The sequence below is a fragment of the Mytilus galloprovincialis genome, chromosome 3 (assembly GCF_965363235.1).
Source record: "Mytilus galloprovincialis chromosome 3, xbMytGall1.hap1.1, whole genome shotgun sequence".
Taxonomy (NCBI): Eukaryota; Metazoa; Mollusca; class Bivalvia; order Mytilida; family Mytilidae; genus Mytilus; species Mytilus galloprovincialis.
Genome location: NC_134840.1, coordinates 26,469,214 through 26,487,280, shown reverse-complemented (window position 1 = coordinate 26,487,280; position 18,067 = coordinate 26,469,214). Strand labels below are relative to the sequence as shown.

Below are 18,067 nucleotides of genomic sequence, written 5' to 3'. Positions count from 1 at the left end.
TAGGTGACGGGGGTATCATTGCCAACGAGACAACTCTCCACAAGAAACCAAATGACGTAGAAACTAACAATTATAGGTCACCGTACGGCCTTCAACAATGATCACATCCCATACCGCATAATCCACTATAAAAGGCCCCGAAATGACAAATGTAATTACAATTCAAACGAGAAAAAAACTAACGACCTATTTTATGTACAAATATAAACGAAAAACTAAGATGTAACACATCAACAAACGACAACCACTGAATTAAAGACTTGGGACAGACACATACAAAAAGAATGTGGCGGGGTTAAACATGTCAGCGGGATCCAAACCCTCCCCCTAAGTTTGTAGGAATAGTTGTCCTGGGGAACAGTGGTTAAAAGAACTTGGGGTACAAAGTTTTAATAAGGCTTCAATGGGGAGGACGCTTGATGAATCTCATTTAAAACCAACAACAGCAATGCAGTTATAATTTGCATCAAGTCTCAGTAGTATTGTGTACAAATTGAAGGTACAGAGGTCCGTTGGTCTGAGCACTATGGGTTGCAACTTAACAGTCTTTATTGGGAAAAGCTCAAAATTCATCTTATTCAGAACCTGCAATGGAAATTGAGGACTTCATAATTTACACAAATCTGTACATGCCAAACATAATTAGAGGCTCCAAGGAGCTTGAATTGCTCTCCTATTCAACTGGGTCTCATTTGAATTGATTATCAAAAAAAATTCTAGTATGTGAAAGTCTCGAGGTGCAAGTAAATAACTTTAATTAAGCTTGATTGCATATAGTGTTCATTATTCTTTCTTAAAAAAAAAAGATGAATTTGTTTACGCTACAAACTTTGACTTTACTGACGACCATTTTGAATTTCCTATCGCTTCAAACAGTAAAAAGTTAAACTCTAAGGTTGTCGTTATTATCACATATAGCGGTCAGGAGTCTGTAATTGAGTGGTTGTCGTTTGTTGCTGTGTTACATATTTGTTTTTCGGTCTTTGTTTGTACATTATTAAAACCGTTATTTTTCTCGTTTGAATTAAATTGTTAAACATCTGTCATTTCGGGGACTCTCCCTCTGGTATCTTTCGACCCTCTTTTATAGCTGACTAAGCGGGGGCTTTTCTCATTATTGAAGGTATCATGATGACCTATAGCTGTTAATTTCTGTGTCATTTAGTGTCTTGACAATCATAATACATATTCTTTTATATATATTGTAACGGGAAGGGGTCGGTGACAACACCTCCCGGGACGTGAAGTGGCCAGTACTTCGTCTCTATATATTCGACCATCTGGATACCTGATATCAGATAAGGGCTGAACAACAGACAATAAATCAAATGAAACTATATTTATTCACAAATGTACAATAATTTCATATAAAAAATGTATTTAACAAATCGGAAATAACTAGAGTCAGAAGAAAACTTTCTTAAATAAACGGTTTCAAATAGTAAAATGAAAATAAAGTGTTCCCAGAGTAAGTCTTAAAAAGTAAATTTGCTTCGTGTTTTTAATGTAGTTAAATTTGCACCTAAAAGTGGTGACGAACTCTGGCGAACTGCACCGAAGTGGTGGTTAGCTCCAGCCTCATGTGGAATGATACATTCCGGGGAGTATTTGGAGGCCTGTGCAAGGCCGACTCCCACTGACTAACAATTATATTCCTTATCTTGTCATTACTCACGATAACTTTAACAAGGAAGGTACTGAAGAAAAGTTGAATAAAACATTTAAATACTAAATCATTAATCTGTCCAAATTTAAGGGAATTAACCCAGTCACATCTATTAGAATATATAGCGATGTTGTTATTACGACAATAACCATGTCGTTATTACGACATAGTGATGTCGTAATTACGACATGTTATGTCGAAATTGAGACATAGCGATGTCGTTATAACGACATATTATGTCGAAATTACGACATAGCGATGTCGTAATAACGACATGTTATGTCGAAATTACGACACAGTGCAATCTCCGTACAGCGCTCGTTTCCTTTCCGTATACTTAGTACACTACAATACATATTTAGTGTAGGGAAAACGGTAGTATTTAATTTCCCCAGCAAGACAGGGCGTAGGAAGTCAACTTAAGAGCGCTGTGATTGGATGTAAGGGTACAATATATTTTTTGTTTATCTATGAATAACTGCAGTGTGTATATTTACAATATAAATTTTGAAACCTATTGAAATATTTTCTAGAGAATTATTCGAAAAGACTTGCAAAATTTCATAAATTTGGTGCAAAATTACGGTGGGCATGGATAACATAAACAAGCTCCGTTGGAAGTTGGTCATGATACTATTTGGCTTTAATTTTTAAAACACAATAATTAAGTACTAACACAACATATAACTGTTTTATCCAGGTTTTTATCTTAAAAAGTGGTAAATTAAGAAAATGTTAATATTGTCGCCTATGGCAGAATAAATAGTACCGTTTTCCCTGTTGTGATACGAAGTAAGTACGGAACGGATGTGAGCTCTGCGCCAGAGATTGGACATAGTGATGTCGTAATTACGACATAAATATTTTTTTGAATGGCCCTTATCGGCTTCCGTACCAATGTAACAAACACTAACTGAGGAAATCGCATGAATTCCAAAAGGAACGATAGTGATTTTTATGAATATGTTTTGTTTATGTATTTTGATATAATCCTTAAAACGGTGATGGATAAAGCTATATTGTAAACAGTGTTAATTTGATAAATGATTAAACATACTTACAGTCATGCGTGTGGTTTGTAGCAAAAGGAATTTATACCAAAAAATAGTATACTATAGTTTTTAACTAAACCAAGAAAAGATGGCGAAAGAAACGATGAAAAATTAAACTTCATAAATCAAAAACAAACTGAAAATGCCATGGCAAAAAACGAAAACCACGAAAAGCCAAACAAACCTGCACAATACACAACATAGAAAACCAAAAAATCTGAACAACAAGAGCTCCATCAAAATCCGGTGGTTTTTCACAGGTACTCAGTAAGGGTGAGAAGATCCTGGTCCATATGTGACACCCGTTATGTTTTGGTTTCCCGTTACCGTTACCATGAAAACACAATTTACACTAGTTTTTCATGATTAGCGAAAAGATGTCCATTAAATTGTTAATCTTTCAAAAAAAATTAGGTCGTTTTTTTAATAAAAACTTGAACATGTTCGTATATTCATTTCTATGAAGCAGATATTTCAGAAACATATAGGGGGAAATTTGCAAACAAATTATTGACGATTCTAATGCATACATAAGACGTTTCTTCATAGTATTCTCTTATATATGATATTTATTAATTGTATAGGAATTTTACAGAGAGTAATGATACTAATACACTAAGTATAATAAAACAAAATAAATTAAATTAACCAATAATGTGCACTACAATGCTATATCTTCATGGTATTGACACTTTTAAAAGTAACTACTTAATAGCACGATTCAAACTAATTTGCACATTCATGTGTTGATAGATTCATATAGCTGAATGGAATTTAATTTAAAAACTTTGTCTTAACTTTTCATCGTGTTTATCAAATTCCGACGTGTACATTCATTTCAACGATCAAACGTCATAATTTGAAATAATTCAAGAATATTTTGACTTCAGAATACACAATCTATGCGTGTAGTAGCACGCCGTACAATCAACCCTCATAATTTTGTTTGAAACCCTTCGGATTCGATCACATGTCACTATATACCTTTTGGCAGTCTCAGCAAGCTCTCAGTGTATTCATCTAACAAAATATTTCTAAATTAACTGAGGTTCATTTTAATATTTTCTTCGTTCTTTTAAACAACCAGTTGAATATAAGCATAAGTATCAAATAAATGATAGTTTTAATTTACTTGACCAAAATCATTGTAATTCTAGGTTGTTTCCATTTTCGTATTCATGGACAGCCCAAGTTGTGTCGTGTTCATGAAGAGGACCATCGTAAAGTTGTATTACTGCTTAACTTAACTTGTATAAGTTTAGTATGGAAAGTGCCAACACTATTCGTAGAATTTTCTTCAGAATTATTAGTAGTATTCTTTAAACGCCGTTACCGAGGATGACGGAATGGAAAAAAAACTGCAAAAAACATAGATCAATAATTATTATGTTGATTTCAGTAAAATTTCAGTAGAACAATTAACAGCATTTTGTTTTAGAAACAAATAAAATAAATCCCATTTGATATGCGACAGTTGCGTGAACAATAGTTTCTTTTTCAAACGAAATAATCAATTGGTTGTTCAGTGCGAGTTAACAAAATTGTATGCAACACAAGTCTAGTGGTTATACAGCGTGGCATTGTTTTACAACTAAATACATTGTTTAACTATTTAACAAATCTGTTTCTAAACAATATCTTAAAATCTAATTTCAAAAGGATCGTAGTTTTCCATGAGCGCTTGTTCTGACCAGGCAGAATGTGTTGCACCGTCCATTTCCGAGGCTAGCGCATTATCACCTCTAAGTCTATGACTGCTACCTCCAATTGTTGACTTGCATTCTGGACACGTGCTTTCTACGGTAGCACCACCACATTCTCCAATCGCATACACATGCCCTGTAAGTATATAATAATTCTTTACACTAAAAACGTCCCTGAATTATAATTTTCATTCATGTCACTGACATTTAACACGTTGTCCGGACATTTAAACTAACAGTGAAAGATGCATTAGAGTATCAGTTTTGGCATGATAAACTTACCCATTAAACTAAGGTGACAACATAATCATGAAATGATGGTCTAACACGATTCATCTGCACTGTTACAAACTCTTTGCATTGGTTGTTTGATTTTTTTTTTAAATATTTTGTTTAATGTGTTTTACTATCAACTGCTCGTTTGGATACATATTACATGTTATATTTTGTTTTAGGATGTTTGCCATTTACATCATACATGTTGTTTGGCAAATATAAAGTTGTTTGACAAATACATGCACGGAAACTGCATATGGAATAATAGATTTCATGCTAACTACGAAGACTGTTGTTCATGGCAACGTTGTTGTTATCTTTTCGAACGTTTGGTAGATCTATTAATAACTTATTTGACCGTTACGATTGATACGCCATATTGGTGCATGAGGTAACTATGAGATGGGATATCACGTTTTTGCGTCGTATGCCGTCCTTTTCACTCTTTTATGACATTACTTTGCGAATTATCATTTGAATTAACACATCATAGATACCAGGATTGAAATTTTGTATTTGCGCCAGACGCGCGTTTTGTCTGCAAAGATTTGTCAGTGACGCTGAAATAAAAATTAAAAAGGCCAAATAAAGTACGAAGTCGAAGAACATTAAGACTTTTACGTGCCATGCGTAGTACGAAGTTTTTTCAAATGCTTCCAATTCCGGAGACTCTTGACATCACCCTGTTTTTGCTTAGGAATGTGTTGATAAATATTTCGTTAGGTTTTTTTTTTATTGTTGTAATATTTATTATTCTGTACTGCTTTTCGGTTTCGTGTGCCCATATCATTATTTTTAAATGTTATGTTTCATCCTTTTGATGTTACATGAATGTCTCTGATATAAGACTTATAACTTGATGTCCAATAATTTAGGTAGAATTTAAAACCAATTTAAAGGGAGCAATCATTGAACTTCAAAAGGGGATTATGGATTTTTGTCTGAGCCCTCAACATATACGGAACTTACTAACACATGATTCACCAAGTCCGTTTTCCATGGCTGCTAATGGATATTTCATAACAGAGGAAATTTAAAGAACATAGATTTATCAATTAAAAAAAATACCGGTATGTATTTAGAAATCAAGGCTTTCTTCTTACCGTTTGGACATTTATACCAATGGCCCTTTGACAAATCCATTGCCTTTACGATCTCCATGCGCTCCTCGTCGGTAATTCCTAGTCCTGTCCTGGGAAATAAATCGTTCATGCTTTCTATGAATTCCTGAACAAAGGTTTTCCTTTCTTTAGATAATCTTTTGCCATCAGTCAGGTAATCTTCACTTGAGTTCATGTCAACCTTCTTCTTCCCATCAAATCTAAGAACTCTTCCCGATGCTTTTACCTTGAAGTGTAAGAAATGTAACAAAAGCTTCAATCTGTCGAATTCATCAACTATATCAATAACTTCTTGTGTAGTGAAATAGTTGCGTTCTTTTGCTATGAAATCACGGAGACATTTGATGTCATTATAAAATCCAGCTGAATACATTCTGAGCATCGGTTCAGCATCGGTCTCCCTCCTATGTTGTTTTTCTAGACCAGAAAGGCGTGCAAAGAAATTAACCTGATTATTCACTGTTGCGAAATTCTGGACGGAAACTGGTCGTTTTGACATATTTTCCATTTGCTGTTTCACGGTTGCACGATCCTCTGTTGTTAATTTGATAATTCCTTCTTGAATCGATTCAATTATTTCATCAATCTTCTTTTCATTACCAATCATTTGTTTTTTAACACATTCTATGTCTTTTAGTACTTCTTTTATCATATTTCCATATCTCAAGTTTCTTCTAATTGGAGTCTTACATTTAGGACACTCCTTCAGTTTGATGCTGGTTTTGTTCAGGTCGCTGTCAATATTTTCATCCATCCAACGATCTAGTCCACTCACTTCAAAGAAATGGCAACAGTCTTGCAATTGAACGAAGCGCGCATCGTCGTCATCTTCTGTGCCAAAGAAAATTTCGAGCACTTTATCGTGATTGCATATCCTGCAAACAACAGGACATAGTTCACCACAAAGACCAATGCATTCATGTCCACATTTCAGCATTTTCTTGCACGAATGATTACATCGAGGTCTTTTGCAAGGTTTACTGCAGACCTCTTTACATAAATAGTGTTCACACTGCCATTCACATGGTTCGACACATGGAATACATACGTCACCACAATATTTTTGACATTTGCTGTGAACACAACGGTTCTGACAGTTACGTGAACAAGGCGGACAGTTTGAACATTTGTCTTTACACAAATGTTCACAGACTAGAGGACGTTTGCAATCTTTTTTGCATGATTTATGCAGCCGTCCATAGAAACATTCCCCGCATGTGCCTTTACACATATGTTCGCAGTCTAAAATTTGGCGACATTGTTTCGGACATTTTCCATCTTGTTTACAGCATTTTACCGTCGATGAGTGACCACATGGCCATGTTTTGGTTATTTCTTCTTGACAAGAAACTGTATGACTATTACCACATGAATTCTGACATGTATGCTTACATGCCAAAACAATATCGCATTTTTCTAGACATGCAAATGTAATTGGTTCCTGAGAGCATGGCACATTTTGCACATGTCCACATTTCGGTATGATTTTCGGAACTGTTATTTTACATTTCTTGCACTTCTTGCTGCAGATACCAGTACATGTGTGACCTAATTCACAAACAGTTCTTTCACATGGTTTCATACACACAAATTCTTTATGCCTCTTGTCATAAATATGACAAGCTCTGGTACATACATGTCCACATTTTAATTTGAACTCGCATGGCTTCATACAACCCCCTTCGGGTGCTTGTTTAAAATCGTTTGCTGTGATGGCATGTATTCCACCATCGTTTGGATGATTCTGACAGTAGAGAGCGAGACTGTTTCCAATCATCTTTTCCTTCCTAGCTAGAGCCACGATTTTGCCCCAAAGCTTGTCTTTTGTCAACATTTGAAAGTTGCCTATGACATATAACCCCTTCCTTGCCCTGGATAACGATACGCATATACGATTTTCTATGCCCAGAAATCCCAAATTTTTTCTAGCATTGCTGCGAACTAAGGAAAGGAGAATTATATCATTTTCCTCTCCTTGATAGTTATCCACAACTGTTAAGTGGACGCCATTGAAATTTGATTTTGGCATTCTTCGTTTCAATTCAAATAACTGGGCTGAATAAAGAGTAAGAACAGTAATCTGACCAGGTTTATATCCTTGCAGCAGTAGGTATTTACACAATGCTACAATATACTCTGCTTCGTGTATATTAGAATGACTTTTTATGTCTGCATCAGACAGTTCCATTTCAGTATGCTCAATGAAAAATGCGTTTTTCGATACTCCCTTTACTGGCTCATAAGATTTCACAAATTCATGATCTAATAGTTGAGGGTATATAATCTTCATGACTCTAGATATCTCAGGCCGCATTCTATGCTGCAGTGCGAGGCAACGGTAGTCCAATTTATTGTTGATCAGCCTTTCAAAAAGGGATATTTCTAGTTTGTAATCTCTAGCCAGTTTGTATACAGTCGGATTTGGTTTCAGTTGTTGATGATCACCTATTAAAATGAGATGTTCACAGTGCTTGCTCAGCGTTGTGATAACGTGGGCTTCAAGTACTTCGGCCGCCTCCTCCACAACTATTATCTTTGGTCCTATTTCTTTCAAAACTGATTGATACCGTGCAGCACATGTTGTTGTTAGACCAATCACTGACGATCGTCGCATGATCTCCTTGTCTTCATGCAATTGCATTTCATTTGCAATGTCGCATGCTTCTTGGAATTCCTGTTCTCTTAATTGAACCTTGTTTTGAAGGGTTGCACAGTACCCATGTACCCAGTATCTATAAAGGCGCCATCTATCTTTTTGTTCGATTTTCCATATATTTTGTATCCTAGTCACTTCCCTACTATTCATTTTATCTGAAGATGCCAATTCTTTTCTTATTGTTTTCTTAATCGCTTTTTTCTGTTTCCGATCAAATGTCCATTCTTCTGTTCCGACTGCTTTCTCTTTTCCGATGCTTGAAACATCTAATGCCACTGTGTTTGTTGTTAACCCAATTGTTTGCAACATATTTGATATTTCAGCTATAGCACCATCATCGTCTATTTCTTCATAATTTTCATCATCAAATATGTCCATCAATCTATTCTGCATTTCACCACCAGCTTCATCAACTGCATCAATAAATTCGTCGTCGTCGTCATCTTCTTCATCATCTTGATCGTTTCCGGTAAAAATATCCCGTGTTGTTGACAAAGAAGGTAACTGTAATGGCTCCTGACCACATGTAAGGTTTCCATAGCCTAGCCACTCTAAAATGGCACTTTTCTTTTTCCCGAATGGTTGAATAAAGCCGTGTGCCCTCATTTCTTGTATCAATAACTGATGTCCGTGTATCAGTTGTCGCCATAATCCTTGTCCTATAGCAGTCTCCAGCGTTTCTTCGTGTAACACCTCTCGCTTAGCTGCTTCAATTCTTTCTGAAATTTTATTTATAGCAGCCTTTAGGGAGTTCATATGAACACGTGCTTTTGCCCTTTCTCGGAAGAAAGCAAGAGGCGCACTTCTATCTCTCCGCAAAGCCATTCTCTTTGAATTAATGTTATGCAGTTTCATTAGTTCGCTGGAACTTCTACTTCCAAGTCGTAAAATATTTCCTTTGTAAAAACCTATTATTCCTTCAAGGAACTGATCTAACGCATGATTAGTATAACATACAACCAGGAGCGGACTACCGTTATTTTCATCAGGACACCATATATCTTTATTGTGAAGAAGAGCCTTTACTATTTTCAGGCCGATATATGTCTTTCCCGTTCCTGGTGGTCCTTGGATAATGACAAATTCTTTTGAAAGGGCCATTTGAACTGCACTAAACTGCGATTCATCCAGATGTAACATCTCCGGGGCTGGCCAATTTCTGACATTGCTAACTTTGACATTGTAAGCTGGTTGTGATTGTGCACTGAATGTATACGCTGGCTGACGTCCTCTTAAATGATGACATGATTTGTCATAAATTATAACATCCGTGTCTACTAGTGGTCTGAGATCATATCGAGCTCTAGGATTCCTCTGAAGGTACGCTGGAGGATCGACATCTGTTTCACAGGAAACAATATATTTTTCAAATGCAAGGTCTCCTCTGTGCATTGATTTTAACCCTGTCAACACATGCCGGTACGCTTCAAAAATGCGTTTGATTCAGCCATAACAAGTATTAATCCTTCGGATAACAATGCGATTTCGCTTGCATCGGTTTCAAATTTCAAATCAACCAATCCTTTCTTCAAGTCTTTTAGATCCCTGTTTCCGACAGTTGCAAAATACAGGGTGTCAAAATTATCTGTTGATAGGCATACTAAAGATCCAAACAAAAGGCGCTTGCTTGATTCCCATCTAATACGTTTAAAACCTGGACATGAGAAACTTACTCTTCTGCATAAACCACTGCTGTTACATACTGTACTTATTAGCTGTACATCAGTGTACACCCTTATCTCCCTTGGACTATTTCCCTTCTCCTTTGGTCTTTTCAAAGCTGCTATATAATCTTGAATTCCATCACGTAAAGGCCCAATAAAATCCTCTCTAAGTAATCGGAATTGTACGTCTAGATAATGTTGCAGATTTTCATATCCACCAAATATCTTATTTTTTCTTAAAAACGGATATATATCAACATGAATATCATGCATTTCTGGAAACACTGGAATTTCATGGAAGTCTTGTGGTGGTTGTTGGTTAGATTCGAAATTGAATTGTCTATATGACTTATTATTATCACTGGTAATCTGTTCCATTTCTTCTTCGTTTGAGTCATCTAAGTGTTTATAAGCCAGTATCAATTCTTGCGAACTGGGTCTTTCACTGTCTGAAAGTTTTGATACTATCTGGCCTAAAATAGTTGTTATACCTACAACTTGAAACATTGAGCTTGGTATTCTTGATTTTATTTCTTTGCAAATGTTCAGAATATATAGCATAGAAGCTTCATACTCCTCCAAGCTTACTTCGGATAATGATTTCAATTTAACAATAAACTTAAGAAGAGTAACCTTTAGAAACTCTGAAGCTTCGAGTGTAGTTAATATATGTAGAACTTGTTGTCTAAGCCCTGTATACTTGCAAGCTTTAGAAAGACAATTCAAAATCAGATTTATCATTTCATCACTGTGATTTGTACAATCCAGGACATCCGTTAACAACTCTATATTAGCGCTGAATTCAAAAACTACATCGCTCGGTAGTTTATTTATCAGTTCAAGTAAACGACTGTATCCAAAAATCTGTTTCCAATGTTTTTCGCCTTTCTTGTTCATATTCTGTCCTCCTTTTGTCCCTCTTCGGTTTCTGAAATAAAACAAAAAATATTGTAATCGACAATGTAACTACAAAAAAAACCTCCAAATGAGGTGACATACGGGGTGTAAAATTGCTGTTAAGAAGAGGTTTCGAACTATAAAATATTAAGTTTGCTGTAGATAGTCAACTCCTTTCTTAAATTGAATGGTTCTTTTTGTAACTTCATTGTGGTGTAAAGGATTTGACCAAAGTACATTTTGTATGAAGAACGGATGCGCTTCATTCTCAAAATGTGCGCACGGTCAACGCTTTTACAACCCTATGAAGTAACAACAAGCTTAAGAAACATTCAATACTTATAATTATTTTTTTTTTTAGCTAGGATCATGAAAACACGATTTTTATCAAGTTTTTATTTAATTTACCTGTGCACTTAATTGTGGGACCTCGTGTCATCATGAATGATAAATTTTATTGTGTAATGAAGTTGATTTAGCAATAACGCGAGATTGCAGTGTAGCCAATCAGAATAACGTATTATAATGAAACATACACCTAATATAATTATAAAGTTATGAAAAACATGGCGCACTATGATATACGTGTCATAAGAAAATATTAGCGTTGTGAGTACATTTAAACTTGCAAAAAGAGTATTTATCTTTTAATGGTAAAAATCAAATTGAGACAAATAATTTGTTAAAGAAAAGACAAAATAAACCTATATTTAAAAAAAAATCTCACGATGCAGAAGTACTTCTCATCTGTTGGGTATCCTGGCGACCAAAACCTGAATTTCCTCTTTGACCTCTTTGGGCTGCTGCATTAGTATTACCTCTGCTGCCTGCACATGTATCTCTAGCATACCTGGATGTTCTATCTCTTATGCTACTTGAACGTGCATATTCCCTATGAAAATGGAAAATGCTGATAATTTTAACTCTTAAACTACTGTAATTTCTATTTGTTATTCAACTTTTAGACACGAATAATCATAAGAAACACGAAACTGATTATCACAAACATTCTTCAATATTCAAATATCCTAACACTCCATTATAATTCATGTACTGTGAATTGTAATCTTGGATGTATATCATAATCTATTTGGCACACAATCCTGCTTTCTACTTCGATTATTTACGAATCTTTCTCTTATTTCTGATAATATTGTTAAGAGTGTTTAATGTAGATTCATGGTATACCGCCGTTTTGGATTGTATAATCTCAGTACAAAATCGGTCTAGTTATTTTCCCAAATCTGTAAATTTGGAGACATATTTGCAATTTATTGGTAAGATTGTTTATTTATAAAAAGAAAACTTAGTGATTTATTGTATGACTCAAAATACTTAAGCAAATATCAAATTTTGTGTTTTTAAACTAAAGCCATTTAAGTGGAGAGAACTCTTTTAGTAAAAAAATATATACTGGACTGGTAGGGATTTATTTTCATTTTTACTTGTAGCAAGAAAACAAGTGCGGTGACACCATTTTTTATTTTTATTTTCTTAAAACATATTATGAAAACTGTTTTATTTCAAAATTCTATCACATAGATTTTTTATGCACACAAATGTGTTTTTTCATGAATAATCTAGCCAAATTTTAGTCAATTTTCAACAACTCATAGCTTGGCAAATAGCACGGTGACCCATACTTTTTATTATAGTTTTGAAAATAGCATAGTAAAATCTTCATTTCGGCAAAGTATAAGAAAATTCAATCTCAAGAAATATATACCTTTGATCTTCCTTAAGATGACTTTGAAGGTAATTTAAAATCTTGAGCCAAAATTAAATGATATCCACTATAAATATATCTTATTTCTAAACATTCTCTGGGTGTTTATTCATGCAAGACTTTCGAATTATTTTTATAGCATTCCTGGTGAAGATGCATTCAGAAGGGCGAAACCTTTCAGAATTTTGAGTTCTAAATGCTCTCCGAATTCGAACTACTGTTTTTTTTATCTTTTATATCGTTTATTCTAGCGTCACCGATGAGTTGTCTGTATTCAAAAGCGCATCTAGCGTACAACATTATAATACTGATAACTTTATGAGTGTTTTCTCATTTAATAAGTACTCATTTAAAAAAAGAACTAAACTATAATCTTTTTTCATATTTCTTATGTCGAAATTTAACTTTAATTTAATCCAAATTTTAGCTGATGTTATTTTCTTTATTCTTTATGATATTACCTAACTCTGTGTTCATCTATATCACTGTCTTCTTCGCTTGATAAACTGATTCCCGGCATATAAGGTCTTTGGAAAGATGAGTCGTCGCCATCTTGAGGTCTTTGATTTCTAAAAAAAAAGTCTTCTAGTTGTGCATTTGTAGTTAGATAGTTACATATAATGATTGAAAAGTAGAAAATATTCCGGGTTAAATATTATGGCCATGCAATTGATTACCTGCATGTTTTTATACGATCTTTTGTGAATATAGCATTGGATCGCCCGCGCGCGCGCATGATTTTGTATGTATGTGTATGTTTTGGCCATGCAGTTCCCTTCATGATTTTAAGATCTTTCGTACATAATGGGTCTGATTCTTCGCGCGTATGCGTTTTTGGTATATTTGTATTTCACAATATATACAGTGTATTTCTTCAAAAACTATTTATCTCGATTTTTTATTGTCCGCTTCATGTGTTCCCCCAATTGTTCATTCATACCTATTTTGACGAAATTCCTTTCCTCTTGAATTCCTTCCTCTGCTGTTACCTTCGTCTCGGTTTCCCCCTCTATTACCACTCCCTCGTCTTCCTCGGCCTCTGGTGTATTGATAGCTGTAAGACATATGCATGAAAGTTATTGGTGAACACATAAGTTATCCCTATCACAGATTGCGAATTCGTCATCTGTTATTTTAAATCGTTTACAGTACTTGTATGTTATTTCCATTTGATAAAGGCGAAAGAAACTAAGATGACATTCAATATTAATCGGTGGTAGAAAAATTAACAACCCCATAGCAAAAATGAAAAACGACGTAAGAGATAAAAGTTAAAAAAAAAAACTACATAGAAAGCTTAAGACCGATTTCAATTTCTGGATATCAGTCAAGAATAAAAGTAAGTCATTTACGGAAAAGACATTCACTAAATAATGAAAGTGAAGTGATTAGTTTCCTCGTACTTTTTTCCTAATCAGTTCAGGTGTGAAGTCTGTAGCATTTGAATAATGAAGTAAGTCGACAAAAAGAGAAACGCAATTTGTTCTCATCGAAATGCCAATTTTTTGTTGAATAAACACTTCCTGCAAACAATTATATTGTCATTAAAAACATCTATGATCTTTAGGATACCAATTTCAGAGAATGTGTTGTATATTTGTATCTACAGATTGATGTTGCATGGATTATACACGAAAAAGGTACATTTATTTGAGTAGTGATTTGAGGACTGGTGTTTTTCTGTTTGTTATCTTTCTTTAAACCATCGAATCATTTGTTATGTTGATATCTCTATTTAATTTTTCCACTTTTACCTTGCAATGTGATTAGATATGTCTGCATCGCTATCTTCACTGTCTGATAAACCGATTCCTGACCTAAAAGCTCCATGATGAAGAGAGCGGTCATCATCTGGAAGTCTCTGATTTCTAACAAAATACATAAATTATGGGTGTTATTTATATATTTATTTGCAATTAGATAAATAGAAATTCAACTGAAATCTTGAAAACCAAAATTGTGTAAAGAAATTTGAATTTTTTAAAAGATTTGAACGGAGAAAATTCTCTAAAATAAGAATACATTGAAATTTTGATTTAGCTGTGTGATTAAAGAATCTGTTTATGCTTCTAAAACTTATAATGGTTTGAAAGCATATTTTAATTAAAGACGTACAGTTACAAATCTAAGTGTTTTGTCGGTGCTAATTATTTTTGATCTTGAAGATATATATTCATAAATTCGATACTATAATTGCTGAAAAGGGTGACATATTTTCAACACAACATTCCCCTTAATATACATGTACAATAATGGCTGTGGATAAATATAGACAATTATGTATGCATAATCGATAATATAACACAATAAATTTGCTATGAATTTATCGTCAGGCAATATGCAAGTGTAAATCATTGTTCATTGAGATGTGAATTGGAAAATGTGTTTTGCATATATGTGTTTACCATTGTACCTAATGACGCTGAACATATGTCTGTCTGTTTTGTTCGCTCATCGTTGTCAATATAGTGTAATTTGATGCGACTGTCATACACGTGAGAGGTTTAGCTAGCTATAAAACCAGGTTCAACCTTCCATTGTCTATATAAGAGAATGTCTGTACCAAGTCAGGAATATGACAGTTGTTATCCATTCGTTTGATGTGTTTGAGCTTTTGATTTTGCCATTTGACTGGGGACTTTCCGTTATGAATTTTCCTTTGAGTTCAGTATTTTGGTGATTTTACTTTTTTATATTTCTATATATAAGTGCATAAGAATGTAACTTTAACACACTAATGAGTGTTATAAAATGAACTGTTATATATTATATTAATCACGCAATATTTCGCTAAACAAATTAGCTTCGTCAGGCGTGTGCATCTCTCAAGGTGAAATCGGATGCATGACAAAAAATATTTTTGTAGCTTGAACTGCACAAAATTTGAGTAAAAGTTTAACATATTTATTGATGATCTATATAAAATATATTTTGCCGTTTATTGTACATAGCAAGTCTTAAATCCAAACAGTAAGTTGTTTTAGGTAAATAGAATGAAGTACAGGATTTATTCCTTTAGTTTTGGGTAGAACTGTTTTTCATCCCCCTCATGTAGCTGATGCATCCAGAACCTTTCTCTCTGTTTTCTCCTTTGGGAGTCCCAATTTTGGTTTACCTCAATTATTTGAAAGGTGATATTTTCAAAAGTATGCCCTGTTCTTAAGAGGTGTCTCGTAATTGGACAATAATAAAGCTTTCGGTGACAGGGTGCTACCTTTCCTCGTCAGTTTTAATCTAGCGTCATAATACAGTACATGATATATAAGACATGAAGATGGTATTGTTATAGATCATCTGAATTATCTATTGTAAAGGATCCTACAAATTAATGCAAGATACAGTCATAGAAATAATTATATTTATAAGTACGTCTGACCCAGTGACAACTTTTCAACAGATGTATCCATCGGATCAGCAGCAGTGATGCTGATGCATGGATGTGTACATTCTGTATATACAACTCGGCAAAACATCAGCCCAACAATGTTAGATCTGTAAATTTGCTTTCGCAAATTTTTTGTTCTATCCTCGCCAGGATTCGAACTCATGCTTCTGAGATATCGTGACACCAAATCGATTGCACTGTATCCGACACGTTAGACCACTCGACCACCTTGCCTTCACAATAATAAAGCTTTCTGTGGCCGGGTGTTGCTTTTCCTCGTCAGGTTTAATCTAGCGTCGTAATACAGTACATGATATAAAAGGCATGAAGACGGTATTGTTACAGATTATCTGAACTATCTATTGTAAAGGATCCTACAAATTAATGCAAGATACAGTCACAGAAATAATTATTTATAAGTACGTCTGAACCAGTGACAACTCAACAACAGATTTATCCATCGGATCACCAGCAGTGATGGCGATGCATGGCTGTGTACATATACGCGCTAGACCACTCGACATACATGATAATATATATACTATCAATACCTGTGTTGATGAAATACTCTTCCTCTAGTATTCCCTCCTCTTCTGTTACCTTCATCTCGATTACCCCCTCTATACCCACTCCCTCGTCTTCCACGACCTCTGAAATGTATTAAAGTATGTCAGACATATGATAGTAATTGAGGGACACATTTATGATCTGTTTTCTCGGATTGCAAATTAGTATTCTCGGATTGCAGATGACGTTGAATATGTTCTAATCGTCATAACCACAATCCCGTCCTCTTTTTCTCGAATGAGACCAACAGAATTAAACTTATCACTTTGTTTACAAGTACATGAGCAACTCCACTGGCGCAACATGTGGAGCAGGGGGTATGCTTACCCTTCCATGTCACTTGAGATCAAAACCGGTTTTTAATGGAGTTCGTGTTGCTCAGTCTCTCGTTTTCTATGTTGTGTTTGGATACTGTTGTTTGTCTTTTGGTCTTTTTCGTTTTTATATCCATTGCGTTGTCATTTTATTGTAGCCTTATGATTGTATTATATTGTAGCCTTATGATGGTTGTCTTTTAATTGTAGCCTTTTTTAGTTTAGGGGCTTGCTGAAGCACGCCTCCGGGTGCGGGATTTTCTCGCTGTATTGAAGACCAAATTATCTTATTTTACCGTGATTTGTCTTTTCCTAATCGATTTACGATATTTGAGCATCGATAAAATAAAAATCACTCACCTTCTGTTGGGTTGATCTGTCATTCTGCTGAAATTAAGGATGTAACTTCATGTATTGTTTTAATCGTGCATAGTAGTGCCACCTTCAGCTAACGTTTAATGTGTTTATCTGCAATACAAAATCAATAAGCATTAACTGCAAAAAAACACAAATAATGCATATTACTAGCGACGTTTGATATAGCCATTGTTTATACATATACATCTTTACCCCGCCGAAATTTTCTACATGTCCCAAGTAAGGGGCCTCTGGCCTTTTTAGTCTTTTATGGTGTTTTTTTTTATTTATTTAAGTTCATTTATATGTTTTTGGGTTTAGTATGACATCCATTGTTACTGATCTAGTACACAATTTATTAAGTGGCCAGCAGAGGTCAACCTCCGGGGTTTTCTCGCTCGCTGCATTGAAGACTCATTGGTGGCCTTCGGCTGTTGTCTGCTCTTTGGTCGGGTGTTTTCTCTTTGAAATAATCTCTATTTCCATTCTCAATTTTACTAGTATTGCATTTATCTTTTTACTTGACCTCTCTTTTTCATCTTACAATTCGACCTTCAGTTGGTATTGAATCAAACAGGCTTTTAAGTTTGTGAAATGTTATATATGAGAGACTAATGAAGACTGTCCTTTGTTCATAACGAATGACCTTCAGAAGTAATCCACTTTTCCGGACGCTAGTTTCA

The 18,067-nt window shown here is 34.6% G+C and overlaps 2 protein-coding genes across 2 annotated transcripts; both read right to left on the bottom strand.

The window, feature by feature from the left end:
• Positions 1-3,340: 3,340 nt before the first annotated feature.
• Positions 3,341-9,866, bottom strand: LOC143067557 (NFX1-type zinc finger-containing protein 1-like). Its single transcript, XM_076240898.1, has 2 exons — positions 5,801-9,866; positions 3,341-4,557 (listed from the first exon to the last, which is right to left on the bottom strand). The coding sequence occupies exons 1-2, from the start codon at positions 9,864-9,866 to the stop codon at positions 4,358-4,360; spliced, it is 4,266 nt and encodes a 1,421-aa protein (XP_076097013.1). The 3' UTR covers positions 3,341-4,357.
• A 14-nt stretch (positions 9,867-9,880) lies between these two features.
• Positions 9,881-17,497, bottom strand: LOC143067558 (NFX1-type zinc finger-containing protein 1-like). The gene is made up of 7 exons (XM_076240899.1): positions 17,388-17,497; positions 16,698-16,796; positions 14,516-14,629; positions 13,702-13,815; positions 13,223-13,330; positions 11,763-11,927; positions 9,881-11,066 (listed from the first exon to the last, which is right to left on the bottom strand). Exons 1-7 carry the CDS (start codon positions 17,408-17,410, stop codon positions 9,881-9,883), a joined length of 1,809 nt encoding a protein of 602 aa, XP_076097014.1. The 5' UTR covers positions 17,411-17,497.
• Positions 17,498-18,067: the final 570 nt, after the last annotated feature.